Here is a 20,608-nt window from a genome sequence, read left to right as displayed (position 1 = left end):
AGTCTGATACTGCTCTCCATCTATGCTTGGTCTCCACAAGTTGAGTCATTTTTTCTGATAAAGCCTGTCTGGTTGTTTGTCTCAGAGACCAGCTGCTGAAAGGGCGAAAATCATCCAGTACTGCCCAGCTGTTAGCTCAACCATCCTCAAGGGAACCCATTCTTTGCCAAAAGGAGTCTCAGAAAAGGCCAGAGAGGGGGAGTTGCAGGGAACATTGACTCAGGCTTAAGATTTATTTTCAGGCTGTTTTACTCCTTTAGGTGTGAGGGGAAGCAGAAGCTACCTACATCATAGATGGTCTCAGAATACCAGAGCTGCAGGGGTCTGGGAGACCGCCTGGTCCCACCTCTTATTTTATTTCCTAAGAAATAAGAGACCCAGAGGGATTCAGTGACTTGTCCAAGGTCACAGAACCAAGTAGTGACAGAGCTAGGTCTAAAACCCAAGCGTTTTGATTCCAAAGAAGGCGTTCTTTCTGCTATGCCAGCAACTACCCCTTTGACTTCTTACTTCTTAATGAAGCTGTGCTGACTTTCTTTCTAGAGTATCTCCCCACTGCCCCCCACCCTGAGGCATTGCATCATTATTACATTCAAACCTTGTGTACTTTCTGATACCATTGGCTTTATAGGTAACAGAAAAATGATCTTTTGTGACTAGAAGGCAAATGTGTCCTATTCATGATCCAATAAGCAGCTATCCACCATTGTTCAGTCATGACAAAATATTCAGAAGCATTGCTCTACCTCGTCTTTTGGGAGAAAAATATTCAAACTGTTTGGGAATAACTTTTAACATATGGTGGTTGCATGTGTTTTCCAGCAGGACTGCAGACTATCTCTGTTTGCTTGTTCTCATAATAACCTGCTGAGATCACTAGATTCTATTTATGGTCTTTCTTAGAAAGAGAATATTATGGCCTCGTGGTTTTTCCCCCCCGCCCCTTCTTAGAAATTCTTCGACTCCACCAAGTTGAAGAATTGAAGCTCCATTGTTTTCAATAAAGAACCTGAAGTTAAGGTACACTAAACCACTACCACTACCCCCAAAGAAGCAGAGTTTGATGTTTCCCTATTCATTGAGAATGGTTCCTTTCTATTCCAAAAGGTGTGACAGGACTGTGGCTCAGTGACAGGGGAGATCCGCCTGAGGGCAGAAGGATTTAGAGGGACACTTTTAGGAGAACCCGGACCCCACTTCCAGAGAAAGATTTGAGAACCTGAAAATATTCGTCTGATTTTCAGCAGTGCCACCAAAGCAGGAACTTGATAGTTCAGTTCAACTTTAAACAGTTCCTTCATAAAAGTTTGAATGAGAGGTTTGCCTAAAAATTATAATTGCTGGTTAAGATGAAAGGGCGCTAAAGAAGCATATGGATGTGAGCACAGTGTGGCTGGTGATCTGTGGAGAAATTGCAGGGAATGAGAGAGATGCTTTGAGACTGGAGATATGGGCCTAGTTTTCAAAAAAGAGGAAAGGAAGATCGATCAGTTATGAATTGATGAACTGAAAATGAGTCCCCTGGTAAGCAAATGGGCAAACTAGAATCTACTGAGTTCACTGAAGAAAAATGGTGTTTTGTGACCCTCATCATTTTTTATGGTGTTAATAGACTGATAAGTCAGAGAAATGCTTAAGAATTTTGTCCCGGTTTTAGCGAGGCATGTAATACAAACAACAACAAAACAGCTAACATTTATTAAGCTCTTATGCGAAAGTAACTCTTCTAAATGAATAGAGAAACATCAAACTCTGCTTCTTTGGGGTAGTGGTTTAGTGTACCTTAACGTCAGGTTCTTCATTTAAAATAATGAAGCTTCCCTTTCTGATCTGTCTTGTTTCTAGAAATGTGGTTGGAATGAATAACCTGGCTGGGGCTAGCAATGTGGGATAACAGAGAGCCAACCGGAGCCCTTTACTTCCCACTGCTCCAAGACAGTCTGTCCTGAGCAGGCCTTAAAGCTCTTGGATTCTGGTAGCACTTAGAGATAGAAGAGGGTTCATTGCCTCAGCTGATTGAGGTTCTTGAGAGGAAGGAACACGCAGAAGCAGACAGCCAATGGCTGCTGCGCTCCCAATAACTGCTGTTGCTAACTGGCTGGCCACAATGGAGATAAGAAATAACTCTGTGGATGTCTGGGAAGTCACTTTCGTGTTCATAGCCTGCACGTGGTTTTCTTGGCCAGTTTTCACTTACCATAATATAGCACCATCTTGTATCTGGATTAGAATTGTATCGATGAATTCATTTTTATCTTCACTACAGTTTTGGAAGGCAGATTGGATTTCTCATTTTCTAGTGGTGTAGAGAGCGTGAGTGATTTGACCCAAGGTTCCTGCTAGGATCTACAGAGTTGATGTAGACTATATGCCTTCTGTCTCATGAGTCCAGTGCATAACACAAGGGCTCCAAAGGCTAAGATCCCCTGGTATATTTCAACACGTGTCATTCCAGAGAGGTGGGGCATACATGTGAGGTCTCACAGAGCAGGAGCCAAAGTGGCTAGAAGCCAGAACCTTCCTGGTCTCCCATTTGCTGACCTGCGGGATTCCCTTAGCTCTTATCTTGGGGTAGAGGGGTACGTCCTGGCAGAGTCATGCCTGAGAATTTAAGCAACACAGATAGTACTTTGTACCTCTCAGGCACTTTCCCTTTACCCCAGTGTGGTCCTCTAGGGATGAGATTATCTCAGTAATGCTTATGACATATTTGGCTCATAAATAAAGCATAGGTTTCTAGGAAGTATGCATACCGTTCGTTTTTTCCCACAAACTTCATCGCCCCGTTAGTGCTTCATACCTGATGTTTTTGGCATTGGATCTTGACTTGGAGTTGGAATTGTTCCATTGCAACATGCACGTTCTGTTCAGAGAATTCTGTGGGGGTTGTCTGTGGAAGCCTTTTCAGTCACCCATTTGGGGATCTTTATGTCTGGTCACCATTTCTCTTGTTAGAGAGTCTGTAGTGTAGATTTCAATTCTCAACTCTTTGATTTCATGTGCCATTTTGGACCTCAGTTTTCTCAAATTAGAGTGACCAGGTCAGGCCAGATGATATCCAATGTTTTCTCAAGCTTCATAAGTCTGTGATTCGGAGCCTGCTGTAAACCAAAGTTTTTCTGGAATGAATGGCAAAGTACCAGATTGTATTATTTTAGGGTAGGACGCAAGAGCGTAGGAATAGTAAATACCTTAGCTTGTGCCTTCACTGAAGCATATGAGGGGATGCCCTGGGTGTTCCCTGGTGAGGTAAAGACTGAAATGTTGCAGATGGAAAGTGTATACTGTGGGAGAGGGAATGGGGATGCCTTCTGTTTAAGAGAGTGGAAGATACCAGAGAGGAGAAGCTTATGACTACAGAGAGGGCAAGAGACCTCATTAGAACAGTCTGACCAAAAAACCCTCCAAATTTCCTTATATAATGAGCATGTAAACGGGTTGAAAACTGCAAATTGAAGGATAAGGGACAGAAGGAGGGATATCAACAAGGAATAGAACACCAATTAGGAAGAGTATCTAGAGAATTTAACTGGGTAGTAAGAAATTTAAGTCTACTTTAACTCTCACTATGGGGAATTTGGACATAGATTGAGTTATGTGGGAGGCTCTTAAGTGTGGGAGGGTTAAAAGCAAATATTTTTTGACCTTGGCATGTGGGATAGACCAGGCGAAAAGCCCTGCTGGGCCTCCAGCACTCCTGTCCAAGAGTGCGGGGTAGAGTCTAGACTCGGGGATAGAAGTGGGGAAAAGGGGGAGGGAAGAATTGGTGGTCCTGATGGCAGCTGCTCTCAGCATCCCAGTCTCCGTGGCTTCCCCACCACAGATGATGAGAACAGAATCACAGGTTCTGTACTGCCTCAGCCTTGAACAGTTGGCTTGATCATGGCTTTGATGGTCTTTCACTTGTTGGTGAGATTCAGCTGTCTGTTGTGGCAGAAGGAAGGGGCAAGAGGACTCAGGGATGGTTTGAGTTTCTTGAAGCAAATCAGAGGACTTCTCCACCTGATACGGGTATTTCTGGAACAGCTCTGCGTGCTCTAAAAGGATCCTGAGGGTTTCCTCCATTAACATGAAGAGACTGCCCTTTTCTCAGGCCCAAGTTACAATTTAAAAAGCATTTTTGGGGAACAATTAGAAATCTGAGCTCCAAGTTCTCTGTGTTAGTGATTGGGAGACAGCAGGGACTATGCTGAACGTGCCTGGGAAGGGGAGAGCAAAAAGGAGTCCTGCCCTACTCCAGGCTGCCCCACTGTCTCCACCCTCGGGATAATTCTCCATCTTGTGAGGATCACATACAGTCACAGTGTGCAAGTGTTTTGTTGTATGTAAATACTATGCATTGAACATGGAAGGTGCCATTATTATTATATTTTCTTCGCAGTATTTTTATTCCTGTTGGTACTTGTTGGATACTCTTGGGCCTTGGAAGGACAGGTCCTACCATGCTAGAGGCTAGTTTGGGTTCAGAAAGAATGAAGAAGTGCATTTTGGGGGCATTTGCGGCTATATGTGTAAATAAGCCAAGAAGGAAGCAGATTGAATTTTTGTGTGCTAGCTAATTCTGAATCTTGCAGCTCTCCTTGGTTATCAGGAGCCACCTATGGGATATTTCTGCCTTCATCTCATTAACTGATTTATTTGTATTGTGGGCAGATGCTCTTAAAATGAAACAGTGGATTTTTTTTTCCCATATCAAATTCTAATAACTGCTATAGGCCATTCAGGATTGGCATGCATTTGGGAAAGTGGATCATTACTTGTTTTAATGATGAACAACTATGTAGTTTAAAAGGAATTAGTGTGGTGCATGACCCTTGAAGCAAATATCATATGTAAAAATTCATTTTTACATAACATATACATCAGGAATGAGTTTTAAAAAATAAACCATTTCTGGCCGGGCACGGTGGCTCATGCCTGTAATCCCAGTACTTTGGGATGCCGAGGCGGGCGGATCACAAGGTCAGGAGTTCGAGACCAGCCTGACCAACATGGTGAAACCCTGTCTCTACTAAAAATACCAAAATTAGCTGGGTGTGGTGGCGCACTCCTGTAATCCCAGCTACTCAGAAGGCTGAGGCAAGATAATCGCTTGAACCTGGTAGGCGGAGGTTGCAGTGAGTCGAGATCACACTGCTGCATCCCCCGCCTAGGCAACAGAGTGATCCTCTGTCCCCAAATAAACAAACTCCCATTTCTGAGAGCACTTTGAGGTTCAGAGCAAAATCGAGCAGAAGGTACAAAGATTTCCCATATGCCCTCTGCCCCACGCATTCATAGCCTCCCCATTGTCAGCATCTACCATCATATTGGTAGACATGATGGTAGATACATTGACACATTGTTATCACTCAAAGTCCATAGTTCACATTAGGGTTCACTCTCATGTACATTCTGTAGATTTGGACAAATGTATAAAAACGTGTCTCCACCATTATAATGTCCGTGTCAGAGTTTCACTGCCCTAAAAATCATCTGTGGTCCACTTATTTATTCCTTCTTCTCCCAGGATGACTCCTTTTACAAAATATCGAATATACCCTACCAATGGTATACCAATATACCCTACCAATGGTATACCAATATACCCTACCAATGGNTACCAATGGTATACCAATATACCCTACCAATGGTATACCAATATACCCTACCAATGGATTTATAATAGGTTTCCTTTAAATATCATGTCTCAATGCCTTTATTGCTTAATCTGTTTCACATACTCCATTTATTCATCTGGATACTACCAAGCAAGGTGTTTATTTATTTATTTACTTATTGTAATAAGGCCCTTTAAATTTAACACAGCTTTTGTTACTGCTAGTGAAATTTCAGTAAAGGAAATATCACTTCAGAACAAAACAACCCTGCCTAAAATAACCCCTGCCACAAACCTCCAAACCTCTGGTGTAATAAAGAGTTCCAAACTCAGCCCCCATTTTTTAAAATTTAAAGAAATAATGTAATATGCCTACATTTTTCTACTAGAAAAGAATTGGGTATCCTTGAAATTTTACTGTCATGGGGTTTGACTTGTGAGCCATTTTTTTTCTTGGGACTTTGACAAGGTCACCTTTTTACTCCTGGTTGGCATCTGGCCCTTTTCTGTGTGTTGTGTGCAGGGTACTTGTGTGAGAGCCACTCAGGTCTATGGTGCACTGGTTTTGAAGGCAGTTCCCTTCTCTCCCTGCAAGGGGAGGAGGGAGGGTGGCCTAGGGGATGCCAGGAGCCCAGGGCAGCTCCTCCCTGCCTGAGCAATACAGTCAAACTGTGTTTTGCTGCAAGGGGGCCTTGGTTTCTAATGTGAATTTGAGGTGTGTCCTCTGAATCATTTATGGAGAGGGTCAGCTTGCTCCCGCCACACTCACTACTTCTGTGGCTCCAGTCTTTGGGAGGCATTCTGTGCTCTAGGCAAGGCTCCTAGCCATGATTTTTAAGTACAAGGCTTCTTCTGCCTGCCTGAGAACTGTCTTTTCAGCCAGAGACTGGCTGCAAAGCATCCCTGTTTCCCGGGGGGCAGGGCTGGGAATTGCATGCTTGGGGAGCTCAGACGGAGCCCAGGCAGGCCTTGGGCCTCTTGCTGCCAGCCCAGCTTCTGCTTTCTGAATCCTATTACCTGCCGTGCCTACCTGGTTCACTGCCCCTGGGCAGGTGTTACAGGGGCAAATCTAAACAAACCCGTGAGGCAGAAAGAGGGTGTTCTCCGTCCTCCTTTTCCCAAGTTGAAAAACCTTTGTAGCTCCATTTTATGTTGCCTGCAACATTTTAGAAAATGATAGGGTAGTAGAGCTGAATAGGTTGTTAGCAATGACCTATAAATATCCCTCTGTTATTACTGCTTTCGCTGCTGGCAGGGTTTAACCCAGGATCCATGGAATCCCCCTGCTGTCTGCAGACAGACTTCAGGGGCGGGTCAACCTCCTGAAATGCTGGGATGTGTTTGTGTATGTGACTGTGAGCATTTCTCAGGCGTGACTGTGAGCATTTCTCATGCAGGACTGTCATTAGATTCCCAAAAGGAGCATTAGATTCTCAGGCAGGAGCATTCATTAGATTCTCAAAAGGGTCCAAGAATTTTAAAAAAGGTGAGAAAAAGTGACAAACTACTGATCAGGTTTAAAACTCCAGTACCCATACACTCACACACACACACACACACACACACACACACAGAGGTTTACAGATAAGGAAACTGAATCTAGAAGAGGCAGAGTGACCACCAGGGAAGTGCAAGGCTGGGACTAGAACTCCTGTCCCTAACTGGTCTGGTGCAGCGCTGTTCTGTTAGCCTGTGCACAGAAGAGGCCTGTTGGGCTGACTATGGGATGGCAAAACTGCTTTAGAACACACTCTACAAGTTCTCTGGGACATACATTCTGGATAACTCATTTTGCAGCTTGGGACAATTCTGTCTTTATAAGACCTTTATTCATCTTTCTGCCCATGCTCCCACTGTATTTGTTGAGTGGGTGAACCTCAGTGGAGAGTGCTGTACGGAAGACAGGTTGGTAGCTTTATGTAGCCAGTTATTTGAACTAAAGAATCATGAATCCTTCCTTTTCCTCCCACCTTGTTCCCCTTTCCTCACCCTCGTGACCTCAGATCTTAGGGCAGTTGTTAGCAGCAGGAGGTGACCCAGATCATAAACCACTCCATCCTTGCAAGCTACTTTGGCAGTTCATTAGTGACCCGAAAACTCAAAGCGTAAATGCTTCAGAGCCAAGGTAATTTTTTATAAAATAAGTAATTCTTGTAAGGGTAAAAATTTCTCCTAATTTATCTGATTTTCAAATTTGGATATACATTTTAAATGTTTGAAGGCACTTATTTATAACTGTTGGGAGATCTAGCCCTAATTTGGATTTATCTTCTATTTCATTAAGATGTTATAGAATGATAGTAGATCCAGATGAGATAGTTGTTGAATGCAGCAACTATCTACGATCTGTGATCTCTGATCTGGGCTAGGTCCAGAGAGAGGGGTGGGTAAACGGTTTATATCTGGGCCATAGAGTTTGGAAGGCCTACTGATAAGATATTTAAGTAACTTGGCAATGAAAGGAACATCAAAGAAAAGGAAAAAATGTGTCAAATTAAGAGATACTTAAAGGGCTTTACTTGTTTAGGGAAATGAAAGATCGATTCAAGGTGTATCTGTCTAGGGATGACTTTCTAAAAGAAGTACATTTGTTCTGTCTTAGGTAGTTTACTGATTGGTAAAGATGAAAATGAAAGCATATTCTAGGAAGAACAATGCGAGAAGCTGGTGTACAAGTAGAAAATGCCAACATTTTATTGTTTTAATTATGCTAGTTTTTCAAAGGAGCTTTTTTAAAGATTGCTATGCAGTGGAGTGTTAGGTGTATTACATGCATTATTTAGTTTAATTCTCATGACACAAGGCCAGAACTATTGTCAACTTCACTTTACCGGCATTATTGTTAACTTCATAAACCAAGGTTTGGAGTATGGAAATATCTTGCTCAGGCTTGCACAGCCAGGGTTCAAATTCAGGGCTGACTGACTCCAAAGCTCTATTGCCGCAATGTCATACACTGACCGTTAGGAATGGAATGAAGGTGTTGTGTTTATAAGAATAAAGGGAGACAAAACTTTCTGGGATAGTTGGAGGATGTTTAATGCAGAATCTTTAGATAATGGGGAGATAAAACCTGACACAAATGGGGCAGATAAAACTTGACACAATTTTTAAGGGAAGTTGCCATGTGTATTCTCTGAACTGGGTGAAGAACATTTATGTTGTGAGGCAAGGGTTCGATCCTTTTAGCAGATTTCTTCCAACTCTGAGATTCTGTGATGTTGCCTGAACCCTTTGGCAGAAACATGCATTAAGTCCGAATAACTATCTCCATCCTTATTGCTGATGTATCACAGCAAGTGATACCAGGAGCCTGTCCTTCTAACAAACTCTTGGCATGTTTCTACAGGTTTAGTGCAGGAGACCGTGTGTTCATAGTGGATGACCGTCTGTGAGCCTATCTTTATCTAGCTTTAGAGGCTGATGCAAATGAGGCAACATGCTATAGTAGAAAGTGCCTGGGATTTGGAACTGGCTGAACATGGGATGGAATGTCAGTTTCACCTTTCATCAGCTGTGCATCTCAGGGCAAAATAGCTAAGTATCCTGAGCCCCAGTTTTCTCATCTGTAAATGGGGACATGTTTACCTTTTATTAGGAAAACACCCAGCTCATTTTCTGAAAATCTAATATGTCAAGTACTTAGTCCATCAGACAAGTCTAGCACCTAATCCTGTCAACATCATCATCCATGATCATCACCATCATGGTTTTACACTTGTTACAACCTCTCCATACAGTTGGATTGTGAGGCTCAAATACCTCTTTCCTAGAAGAAACAATAAGGAAAAAATTCAGTGAATTTGAAATAAGAGTACCCTAGTTCAAGGTCTCTCAGTAGGGGACAGAGATCTTGGACAATGGACTAAAAGCCAATTTACAGGATTGTCATGAGTATTGAGTGAGGAAAAGGCTATGAAATTACTTTGTAAACCCATAAGGTTTGATTCAAATATTAGAATGGTAAAATGTTGTTATGCCATTGCCTTTTGAAGGAATTAAACTAAAATCCCATAACCCTTGGGTTCACATGAGTAGTACTTTGCTAAAGCGTTTGCAGGATCCAGAAAGGCTTCCTCTTTGAGGCTCACTTTGCTCCTTTCTCTGGTTTTTGGCCTTCAGGACCATAAGGCCCCTCTCCAACTGGCTGGCATTAAAGATGGGCCCACTCTGGCCCGATCCGGCACCAGCAATGGGATGTTGACCTGTCTGTTGAGTCTTGGAGCCCACCACTGCCAAGGAGACCCAGCTGGAGCTAATTTGCTGGGCTGAGTCATAGCATGTGGTTGGAACCGGTTTCTTTTCCATCACAAGGATCTCCCTGAGCCTACTGAGAGCTCACCACTTTGCTAAATTCCTGGGTGTGGGTGGGTGTTTAGGCACAGTTAGGCTTCTGAGGAGGATCCTTTTCCAGAGGGGAGGTTATAATACACTTGATAACAACTGTGAACGCTTCAAAACTGTCTATCATTAGGGCTAAATGGTTTGTAATATGAGAATTACTGCATAATCCAAAGTAGGGGGAGTTCAGGGAAAGTTAGCAGAGTTAGAGAACATTTATTATTGGTTATCCAGGGGATGTTCATGAAAACATTCATTAGTGCTGCTCAGAAGAAAGAAAACAGAGTGTCAGCAGAGCAGGCCAACCTGGGCAACTTCCATGGGAAAGGCTGGCCAATCAAAGAGAGCCTTGCCTTGGGATAGAATGGGATTCCAGAGCTTTAGTGGCCAGCACAGCAGATCGGGACTTGACCTTGTAGTTCAGGGAACAAAACTGTAGCTTGGAAATACAGGGACTGTGGGTTTACCTCTTGCATTTGCATGTTGCATTCGGTAATTTATTTCTCTTTTTGTTAACTTAGTTTTGTCTTGAAAGGATCTCTGTCAAACAGTTGCAGAGTAGTCACCATCAGGCAACCAGGAAATTTGTCCTTGGGGAGCTAGTTAGGCAATCAAATGCTGACTTAGATTGTTGTATAATCAGGAAGTCTGGTTCTAATCTTAGCCTTGCCACTGCTCTGAGCCTTGCTGCCCAGAGTGTGGTCTGTGGAGTCACAGCTTTACCTGGGAGCTGATTAAAAATGCAGAATCTTGGGCCTGCTTAGACCTGTGAATCAGAAGCGATGGCTTAGGAGCCCCAGGTAATTCACCTGCACATAAAACTTTGAGCATTGACCTAAGTGGTAAACTCTGGTAGGGCACGGGCATTTTCTAGTTTCTTATTTATTATTTTGTATCCCCAGTGTCTATCTGAAGTTTAACACACAGTAGCTGCAAAATCCTTGAATCTTCCTCTTACCTTGGGCATATTTGAACTTCTAGGATCTTTGTAAGCTTCTAGGGACTTAACTGTAAAGTGGCGTAGGGAGAGGAGTGTTGAGTGGAAAAGGAGCCAGTGATTGAGAAACTGAGGTGACCATAGAAGGACTGGTGTTGTGAGTTTTTTTGTTGTTGTTGTTATTTTTTGTAGAGATGGGGTCTTGCCATGTTGTCCAGGCTGACCTTGAACTCCTAGGCTCAAGCCATTTGCCTACCTCTACCTCCCAAAGTGTGAGAATTACAGGCATAAGCCACCGCACCTGGCCTAGGTGGTAGTTTTAATATAGGTGTTTTTAACCTACTAAGTCAAAGTTTATGAGGGTGGATCATCAAATTTGTATGTTTTTATTTATTTATGCCTTTAAACCACATTCTGAAAGCAAAACTTTTGTGTTTTTAAAAGTTCCTTTCATGTTAAGGAATATTTTTTACAATATTACATATAGTAAAGAAAATGTAAGAGTTCCTCGAGAGGAAATGGATAAATACAATGGAGTAGAATTCAGATGTTTAAATCAATGAAATAGGGCTACATGTATAGACATGAATAAATCTAAAAAATTTTTTTCGATAAAAGAAAATTGCAGAGGATATATGAGATATGGTACCATTTACTTAACGTTTTAAAGAAGCCTATGTGTAACGGATACATGCATATGTAGTAAAAGGATAAAGACCTGGATGGGAAAGATAAACACTAAGTCTGGCTAATGGTTAACTTTGAGACGGATGAAGGGAATGGATGGGAGCTTTAACAGTCCTTCATGTTTTAGTTTTTGAGAAAAAGCAAAAGCAAAAAAAGAAAGATTACAGCGGCAAACATGTAAAAATAAGATTTTTAAATTTTGTATTTAAATTTTTTAAAATTGTATTTATTTATTTTTAAGACAGAGTCTCACTCTGTTACCCAGGCTGGAGTACAGTGGTGTGATCTCGGCTCACTGCAACCTCTGCCTTCTAGGTTCAAGTGATTCTCCTGCCTCAGCCTCCTGAGTAGCTCGGACTATAGGTGCGCACCACCAGCTAATTTTTGTGTTTTTAGTAGAGATGGAGTTTCACCATGTTGGCCAGGCCAGCCTCGAACTCCTGACCTCAAGTGATCCACCTTCCTTGGCCTCCCAAAGTGCTGGGATTACAGGCAGGAGCTACCAAGCAAGCCCGGCCAATTTTTTTTTTTTTTTTTTTTTTTTTTTTGAGACAGAGTCTTGCTCTGTCACCCAGGCTGGAGTGCAGTGGCGTGATCTTGGCTCACTGCAAGCTCCGCCTCCCGGGTTCACGCCATTCTCCTGCCTCGGCCTCCTGAGTATCTGGGACTACAGGCGCCTGCCACCACACCCGGCTAATTTTTTGTATTTTTAGCAGAGATGGGGTTTCACCATGTTAGCCAGGATGGTCTCAATCTCCTGACCTCGCAATCCGCCCGTCTCGGCCTCCCAATGTACTAGGATTACAGGCGTGAGCCACCATGCCTGGCCTTTTCTTTAAAAACAGGTTCTCACTCCATCGCCTGGGCTGGAGTGCAGTGGTACAATCATGGTTCACTACAGTCTTGACCTACTGGTCTCAAGGAATCTTCCTGCCTCACCCTCTCGAGTAGTGAGGACTACAGGCATGCACCACCATGCCTGGCTAATTTTTGTATTTTTTTGTAAAGACTGTGTCTCATTATGTTGCCCAGGCTGGTTTCAAATTCCTGGGCTCAAGTGATCCTCTTGCCTCAGCCTCCCAAAGTACTGAGATTACGGGCATGAGCCACCTCGCCCTGCCCAGTTTTTTGTGTTTTTTTTTAAAGGAATGACTACATAATTGTTCATAATATGTATAATCTTTCTGAATGCTTAAAATATTTCATTATGAAATGACTAACCCATATTTCCCTGGTAATCGTGATGCAGGCAGTTGGCATGTGGCCTCAAATACTCCTAAGGACCTTCCAGTTTGAAATGTATTTGTACTCAGACACCTCTCTCCCTGATCCTCTCTCTTGTTCTCATAGACAATCATGACTATTAGGACATACCCAAGTCCTGTAGCTTCCCTGCATTCTGTCCTGATGAAATACCATGTCCCGTGTTTGTGATGTCAGTGAATTTCACTGTTCTGACTCTTTAGGGACCTAGCCTGCAGGGGCCTTCTCTCTGCTGTTCACTTTGCTTCTTTATTTTTTTATTTTTATTTTTTTTGAGACTGAGTCTCGCTCTGTCGCCCAGGCTGGAGTGCAGTGGCGCGATCTCGGCTCACTGCAAGCTCCACCTCCCGGGTTCTCGCCATTCTCCTGCCTCAGCCTCCCTAGTAGCTGGGATTACAGGCAGCTGCCACCACGCCCAGCTATTTCTTTTTTTGTATATTTAGTAGAGACGGGGTTTCACTATGTTGGCCAGGCTGGACTCAAACTCCTGACCTTGTGATCTGCCCACCTTGGCCTCCCAAAGTGCTGGGATTACAGGCATGAGCCACCACACCTGGCCCTATTTTATATTGTTATTATTATTTCTAATATAGTCAATAGCAATGATTCTAAACCAGGGGTGACTTTTTCACCTACAGACATTTGAGCAGTGTCTGGAAATATTTTTGGTTTCACAACTGGGGGAGTGCTACTGGCATCTAGTGGGTGGAGACTGAGAATGCTACTAAATATCCTGCAATGCACAAAACAATGCCCACCCCTGCCCTTCACAACGAATAATCCAGTCCAAAATGTTATTAGTGCCAAGGTTGAGAAACCCTGCTCGGAAGATCCTCATACCTACCATGAATATAGACCCATCAAGGAGGGAGAGTGGACGGCACTGCAGCTCCTTTAGAGTGGGACAGTGTCACAGCGGGTATGGGAATCCCAGGGAATTTATATGGGCTAGTTCTATATTATGTCCAAAGCATGATGGGGACTGGAAAGTTCATGGTATTAGAGATGAATGATGGGAGGATATTAAGGAAAAACCAGAGAGGAACAAAGTCCAGGCCATGGGGAGACTAGAGAGAAGCCACCTCTAATATTTTTGGGCATGGCACCTTAGTGTAAACTGCACCTTCCTGCTATAGAAATAGAGGATTGCTTATTTAAACATATTAATATTATCAGTGCAAAATGTGGTAGGTCATGACAGCAAGGACCCTCAGTGAATCATGCCCCCCGCACCGTCCACACTCATCTGCATTGTGACTCTGCCATTCCTCTCATCAAGCAGTGGAGTCTGTTTTCCTGCCCCACGGGCGTGAGCTGGCCTTGTCCCTTGCCTTGACCAAAAGAATGTGGAGGGTGTAATGGTACGTGATGTCTGGGGCCACTCAGCTTTGGTTTTTCTCCCTCATGGAAGATTTCTGCCATCATGGGAGGAAGTCCAGCCTGATCTTCCCTTTTGAGAAAGAGGCCCAGGTGTCCAGGGGTCCCAGCCCAGCGCATTCGCAGCCAGCCTTCCCACTAATGTGCTGTGTCAGGGAACCCAGATGAAATCAGCTCACCCATCCAGCCCAACCCACTGAGGAGTGAGAAGTAATATATTAATATTATGGTTACCTTCAGCCACTAAACATTGGGGTGGTTTGCTACACAGCATGCGCTAACTGGACATTGTGTGTGTAGAAGGGACTTCATATCGAGCATGGACGAGGTAATTTGCCTTAGAATATGTGTGTAGTGTAACTATTACATCATGGTTAAGAGAAACTGAGTTCTTCCTCCTTTGTTTCTTGTAGCACTTCTCAGAACTTCTGGATGAGTTTTCCCAGAACGTCTTGGGTCAGCTCCTGAATGACCCTTTCCTCTCAGAGAAGAGTGTGTCAATGGAGGTGGAACCTTCCCCGACGTCCCCGGCGCCTCTCATCCAGGCTGAGCACAGCTACTCCCTGTGCGAGGAGCCTCGGGCCCAGTCGCCCTTCACCCACGTTACCACCAGTGACAGCTTCAATGACGGTAAACTCAGAGGAGGAGGAAGACCTGGACCTTAGCCCCTTTGGTTCTGAGCTCTTGAGGGTGCTGAGTGTGTATTATCTTAAAGAGGGTGTCAGCACCCTTGTTAGTGAGATACCTACAGTGTGTAAGGCCTTGTGCTTGGGCTGTGGGGAAAAGCAAAGAGGCACAGGACCCATTTCTCTACACTGCTCAGGTCCCCTGGGGACTTGCCGTAGCTGAAGGATAGTCAGTACTCTCTCGTCCTGTGGCTTCAGCAGCAGAACAGCCTTCTGCAAATCAGCCCGGCCTATCTGGCTGGTCATTCCTGCCAGTACAGTATGTCCAGTGTTTCAAGGGGTCATGCCTTTTTTTTTTTTCTTTTTAAATGAAAAAGAACCATTCCTCTATAGAAGCTTCTTGGGCATCCTCCTAACCCACTTCCATCATGTTCTATTGACCCCATGTCCCCCACCCCAGATCTTAGTGGACATTCCTAGACTTTCTTGTTGGTTACACTTTCATGCCCATCATCAATGCCATGAGTGTGGTATTTGTTGAAGGTCTAGTTTTTCTGACCTTGGAGATGTTAAGATGTTTTCACCATTACTCTACAGCCCGTAATTGGTAAAAACTGTATCTTGTTCCAAACTCTGCAAGGCATATATATCTTTTAAGTGTAATTTTCTTCTTTTCTTTTCTTTCTTCTTCTTTTTCTCTGTCCCTTCCTCCTTCCCTCCCTCTTCCTCCCTCCCTGCCTCCCTTCCCTTCCTCCCTTCCTTCTTTTCTTTTCTTTCTTCTTCTTTTTCTCTCTCCGTTCCTCCTTCCCTCCCTCTCACTCCCTCCCTGTCTCCCGTCCCCTCCCACCCTTCCTTCATTCCTTTCCTTTCCTTTCCTTTCCTTTCCTTTCCTTTCCTTTCCTTTCCTTTCCTTTCCTTTCCTTTCCTTTCCTTTCCTCTCCTCTCCTCTCCTCTCCTCTCCTCTCCTCTCCTCTCCTCTCCTTTCCCTTCCTTCTTTCTTTATTTTCTCTCCTTCCTCACTTTCCTTCCTTCCTCTCTTCCTTCTTTCCTTCTTTCTTTTTTACACAGGGTCTTGCTCTGTCATCCAGGCTAGAGTGCAGTGGTATGATCTCAGTTCACTGTAGCCTTGACCTCCCGGGCTCTCATGTAGTCATTCAGCCTCAGCCTCCCAAGTAGCTGGGGCTACAGGCATGTGCCACCACACATGGCTAATTTTTTAATTTTTTATTTTTTTGTAGAAATGGGGGGTCTCACTATGTTGCCCAGGCTGGTTTCAAACTCCTGGGCTAAAGTGATTTTTCCTCCACAGCCTCCCCAAGTACTGGGATTACAGGCATGAGCCACCATGCCCAGCTTTAAATTTAATTTTCTATGTTTTGTTTTCTTAGAGGGATAGCCAGCTATTTTAGTACTGTAAATTTTTAAAACTACATTTCCTACTGCCAGTCCAGCATATGCCTTCTTCTTTACAGGAGGATGACATGGTGAGGAATACTCACTAACTTGACCTTCTCGATGTTAGTGTTGACCTCTTGTTCTCATACCACTGTACATATGGCAGCATCTTTTGAAGATGGCTGCACCTATCAACCCATCCTCTAGGGATTTGTCCTAATGCTGTCCCTCCCATTGTCCCCCACCCCCTGACAGGGTCTGGTGTGTGATGTTCCCCTCCCCGTGTCCATGTGTTCTCATTGTTCAACTCCCACTTATGAGTGAGAACATCTGGTTCCTGTTCTGTTCCTGTGTTAGTTTGCTGAGGATGATGGTTTTCAACGTCATCCATGTCCCTGCAAAGGACATGAACTCATTCTTTTTTATGGCTGTGTAGTATTCTGTGGTGTATATGTGTTACGTTTTCTTTATCCAATCTAGCATTGATAGGCATTTGGGTTGGTTCCAAGTCTTTGCTATTGTAAATAGTGCTGCAATAAACATACATGTGCATGTGTCTTTATAGTAGAATGATTTATAATCCTGTGGGTACATACCCACTAATGGGATTGCAGGTCAAATGGTATTTCTGGTTTTAGGTCCTTAAGGAATCGCCACACTGTCTTCCACAATGGTTGAACTAATTTACACTCCCAACAACAGTGTAAAAGTGTTCCTGTTTCTCCGCATCCTCACCAGCATCTGTTGTTTCCTTTTTATTGATCGCCATTCTAAATGGCATGAGATGCACTTTTATTGTGAGGCCAAAGCATTCACCATTCAGTTCCCCCAGCTGGGGCTTTGTTTTCTTTATAGCCCTTAGGCTGTGACAGGCCATGCTGGTAATTTGCTGAGAACAGGTACGGTGGGTCAGATATATTTTACAAAGGGTTTCTGATCCACAGCTCATCTTTTTTGAAGTACCAATGTCTTCTCTGAGTAAAAGTCACTTTCCTAGGCCAGCAAAAGCACTTTTCTGAGACAGCAAACATGGGATACACTTTGGGAGGCCAAGATGGGCGGATCATGAGGTCAGGAGATTGAGACCATGCTGGCTGACATGGTGAAACCCTGTCTCTACTAAAAATACAAAAGAAATTAGCTGGGCATGGTGGCAGGTGCTTGTAGTCCTAGCTACTCGGGAGGCTTTTTTTGGTCACCAACTTTTTTGTGAGGATACTAGTTTTTTGAGGATACTAGTCATTTAAGATGTGTGAAATCAGAGTGAAGCAGTGTGGATGAGTGGATGGGGAACTTGCCCAGCAAAGCTTTGTCTGGATCTATTTTTCTGAGTTGTGTGGATGGGCAGATGTTTGGGAACATAATTATTTTATTCATGTGAACCCCAGTTTGCATCCCCCTTAAGGTGGCGATCCATGGGGTGGGGGAATCAATCCACGAGTATTTCTCCCAAATCCAAGTGCTCTGTTAGAGCAGATAACCACCCTGATGGAGAAGGATGGTTATTTTTAGGCAATACATAAATATGTAGCATGTATAGACAGCTGTATACCTTAAATTTAATATTCTTTGTCTGCTGTATGGGGATAATAGCTTAAGCAAAACTAGGAGTCCTTGTGTTCAGTGACGGATGGGGAATTAATATTTCATTACACCTGGGAAAACCAATGATTCAGCTCTCCCTGTCCAGTTGTACTTAGATTAAATACAGTTCTTCTGCAATTGCTTCTAAGCCTGGAAAAAGAGTGATGACACACAGTTAGGTGGAAACGCCTTCCTAATTTATTAGAGTTTTTCTCCTTTTTTCTCCCTCTGCCTGCTGCTTCCCCTCTCTCCTTCTCCTTCCCACTAGAACTCTTCTCTTTCCCTCTTCCTCCTTTGCCCTTTTTCTCCTAACTTTCCCTTCCTCCCTCCATCCTCCACCTGAACCCCAGGGCAACTAAAAACGGCACGCGCAGATGTTCTTATCCTATCATTGTATCACGGACTTCAGATGGACTGCGGACCCCTAAAACTGTATATAAAAATTTGGGCTATCTACATTTGTTAATTTTTTGAGAGTTATTGCATCTTTTCTTAGATTCTCAAAAGAGTTTGTGACCAAAAAAGTTAAAAATAACTGTTCCAGGATTCCACAGGAGTCATCTATCTCAGGGGGACTTTGAGTGTGGACTTCTGAAACACTAGAGCTAAGGAACTTCACGTGGCCCAGCAACCACAGGAGCCAGCCCTAGAAATGTAGGTGCAGGCTTCAAAACCAGCAGAAAGACATCCTACATCCAACTCAGCCATTTCTCCCTGTGATTAAGGCTGTGAACCAGATGCTAAGCAGGGTTTTCTGTTCTACAAAAAAGGCAACAACAACAACGAAACACCAAAAAAAAAAAAAAAAAGGAAGAAAGAAAAAGAAAAAAACATGTAATGAGGTTAAGGGAAAAGAGCGGAAGCATCCAAGCAAAATATTTGTGATACTTTTATGCTTTGAGAAACAAAAGCTTGCATTTGAATGACCAAGTCTTGTACACATGGAGGCTGTCTTTATGCGTTACTGTATTTCAGTCATGTTCCTTTGTGTAATTCAATTGGGATGCTAGGTATGCATTTGCATTGTCCTTTAATATTGGTGTTCTTCCTAAAGAAGAAACTCTGTGGTGCTGGATGAGGGCTGTTCAGAGAGAACCAGACATGGCCCCTATCCTCTAAGATGATACAAGAACAGAGCTAAAGATTATATAGACTATCAACAGACCTTAGCATAAAATATGCTAATACAGAAGTGGTCTAATACTACCTTTGCATCACAAATGTAGTTAAGGGTGGAGCAAAGGATCATAACTATGGCTGTCCCAGGTCTACAGGGACATGGATAAGAATCATCTTCCTCCTAATGAATTTAGTAGGGCTCTCAGTGGCAAGGGATGGTTGGATAGGCTGGTTCACTATGATACCTTACATTTATGGAGCTGTGTTCTCAGGTGGGAATGAACACAGTTGTCTGTGAGGTAAAGGTGAGCAGACATTGCTGGGGCAAAGTCACATGGGGTAAGTGAGACAGCCTGGAGGAGGGCAAGGACTAGGGTTTGATCTCTGCCTGATGGGAAGCAGGGACTGAGAAACATAGGATGACGTTTTCTGGAGCTTAGAAGAAACACAAAAGATCTCATGGCTGCCATGTGAGAACAGGGAAGGTGTGCACAGATACAGTTATCCAGGGAGAAGAGGAAAGGTATATATAACATGATGGCAAAGAAAGAATGGGTTTTAAAATGATTTGATGAAACCTGCCCCAGGAAAAGCACAGGATCGAATATGCTGAGGAAGGGGCAGAGGTGAGTCAGAGATGACTTAGGTTTTTGCTTTGCAATGTTGAAGAGATCTTGATGTTGACATGGTCCATGGAAGCGAGACTTGAAAATCACAGAAATGAGGTGCATAGCGGTGTCTTCATCACATGTAGTGTGAGCTGATGACAAGAACATCAGTCTGAATCATCGTAGAGTAGCCAGACTCAGGGGTAGAAGAGGAAGGTGTGTGTATCTACCGAGAGAGTCACCGGGTCCTCTGTCCTGCACGGCCAAAGAGAGAACCTGACAGTGACTGGGGAGGACAGGCAGAGGACCAGTTGACCTCTTCCGTCTGAAGCTTGGGTTTGTAATACACGCTATTTTGCTGTTCCTCCCCGTTTTGGTGTTACCTTTTACTTTTTTCCAAACAGATAAAAACAATAATGATGTTTCCCCTTTTTATTTTTTGGAAAAAAGTAAAATAATGACTTCTCTACCTAGCCATTGCCATGCTAGATTAGTATAAGAAAGCAATGTTCACATTAATCTAGCCATTACAGTTACTTTGGATATTCATGAATGAGAGTCATAACTTCTTCAATGAAGAAGAAAGGATATAGTAAATATTTTCTATTTTTACTATTATCACCACCTCTTCATGCCATTCAATAGTGAAAGTTATTTCAGGGTTAAGATACTCAGGAATGGGGCCAGGGGGAGATAGTCCTCTAACTTCCATTGGAGCATGTAGTGGGCTGTAGTTTAATATGATTCTGACACATTTAACTGAATTCTTGCCCCTTTCCCCAGCTTCCAGAGCCCAGCCATTATATTTTTCCTTTAAGAGAATTTTACATTAAAAAATTCAAGATGTGCCAACTCCTTTGAAAATTTTCAAAGGGCAAACAAATGAAATGCTAAAGGATTTAGATGAGGCATATTTATTTAATTTAAACAATTTTCTTTTCACTTTAGATATGTTATGTAAATAGTAAATGGATGTACAGTCAGCCCTCACTGTTCTTGGGTTTTGCATCCTATGAATACTGTATTTTCAATCAATGTTTGTTTAAAAAAAATCTGCTTGTGAGTGGACCCG

At 43.3% G+C, this 20,608-nt stretch overlaps 1 protein-coding gene across 1 annotated transcript in view; it reads left to right on the top strand.

The window, feature by feature from the left end:
* Positions 1–20,608, top strand: part of CREB3L2 (cAMP responsive element binding protein 3 like 2) — a 127,781-nt gene that overhangs the window by 59,145 nt on the left and 48,028 nt on the right. Inside the window, exon 2 of the mRNA XM_025379324.1 lies at positions 14,618–14,834. Within this exon, the coding sequence (XP_025235109.1) occupies positions 14,618–14,834 (217 nt within the window). The remainder of the gene's footprint in view (positions 1–14,617; positions 14,835–20,608) is intronic.

This window comes from Theropithecus gelada, chromosome 3 (genome assembly GCF_003255815.1).
Source record: "Theropithecus gelada isolate Dixy chromosome 3, Tgel_1.0, whole genome shotgun sequence".
NCBI classification, from domain to species: domain Eukaryota; kingdom Metazoa; phylum Chordata; class Mammalia; order Primates; family Cercopithecidae; genus Theropithecus; species Theropithecus gelada.
This window is presented reverse-complemented; position numbering and strand designations above follow the sequence as displayed.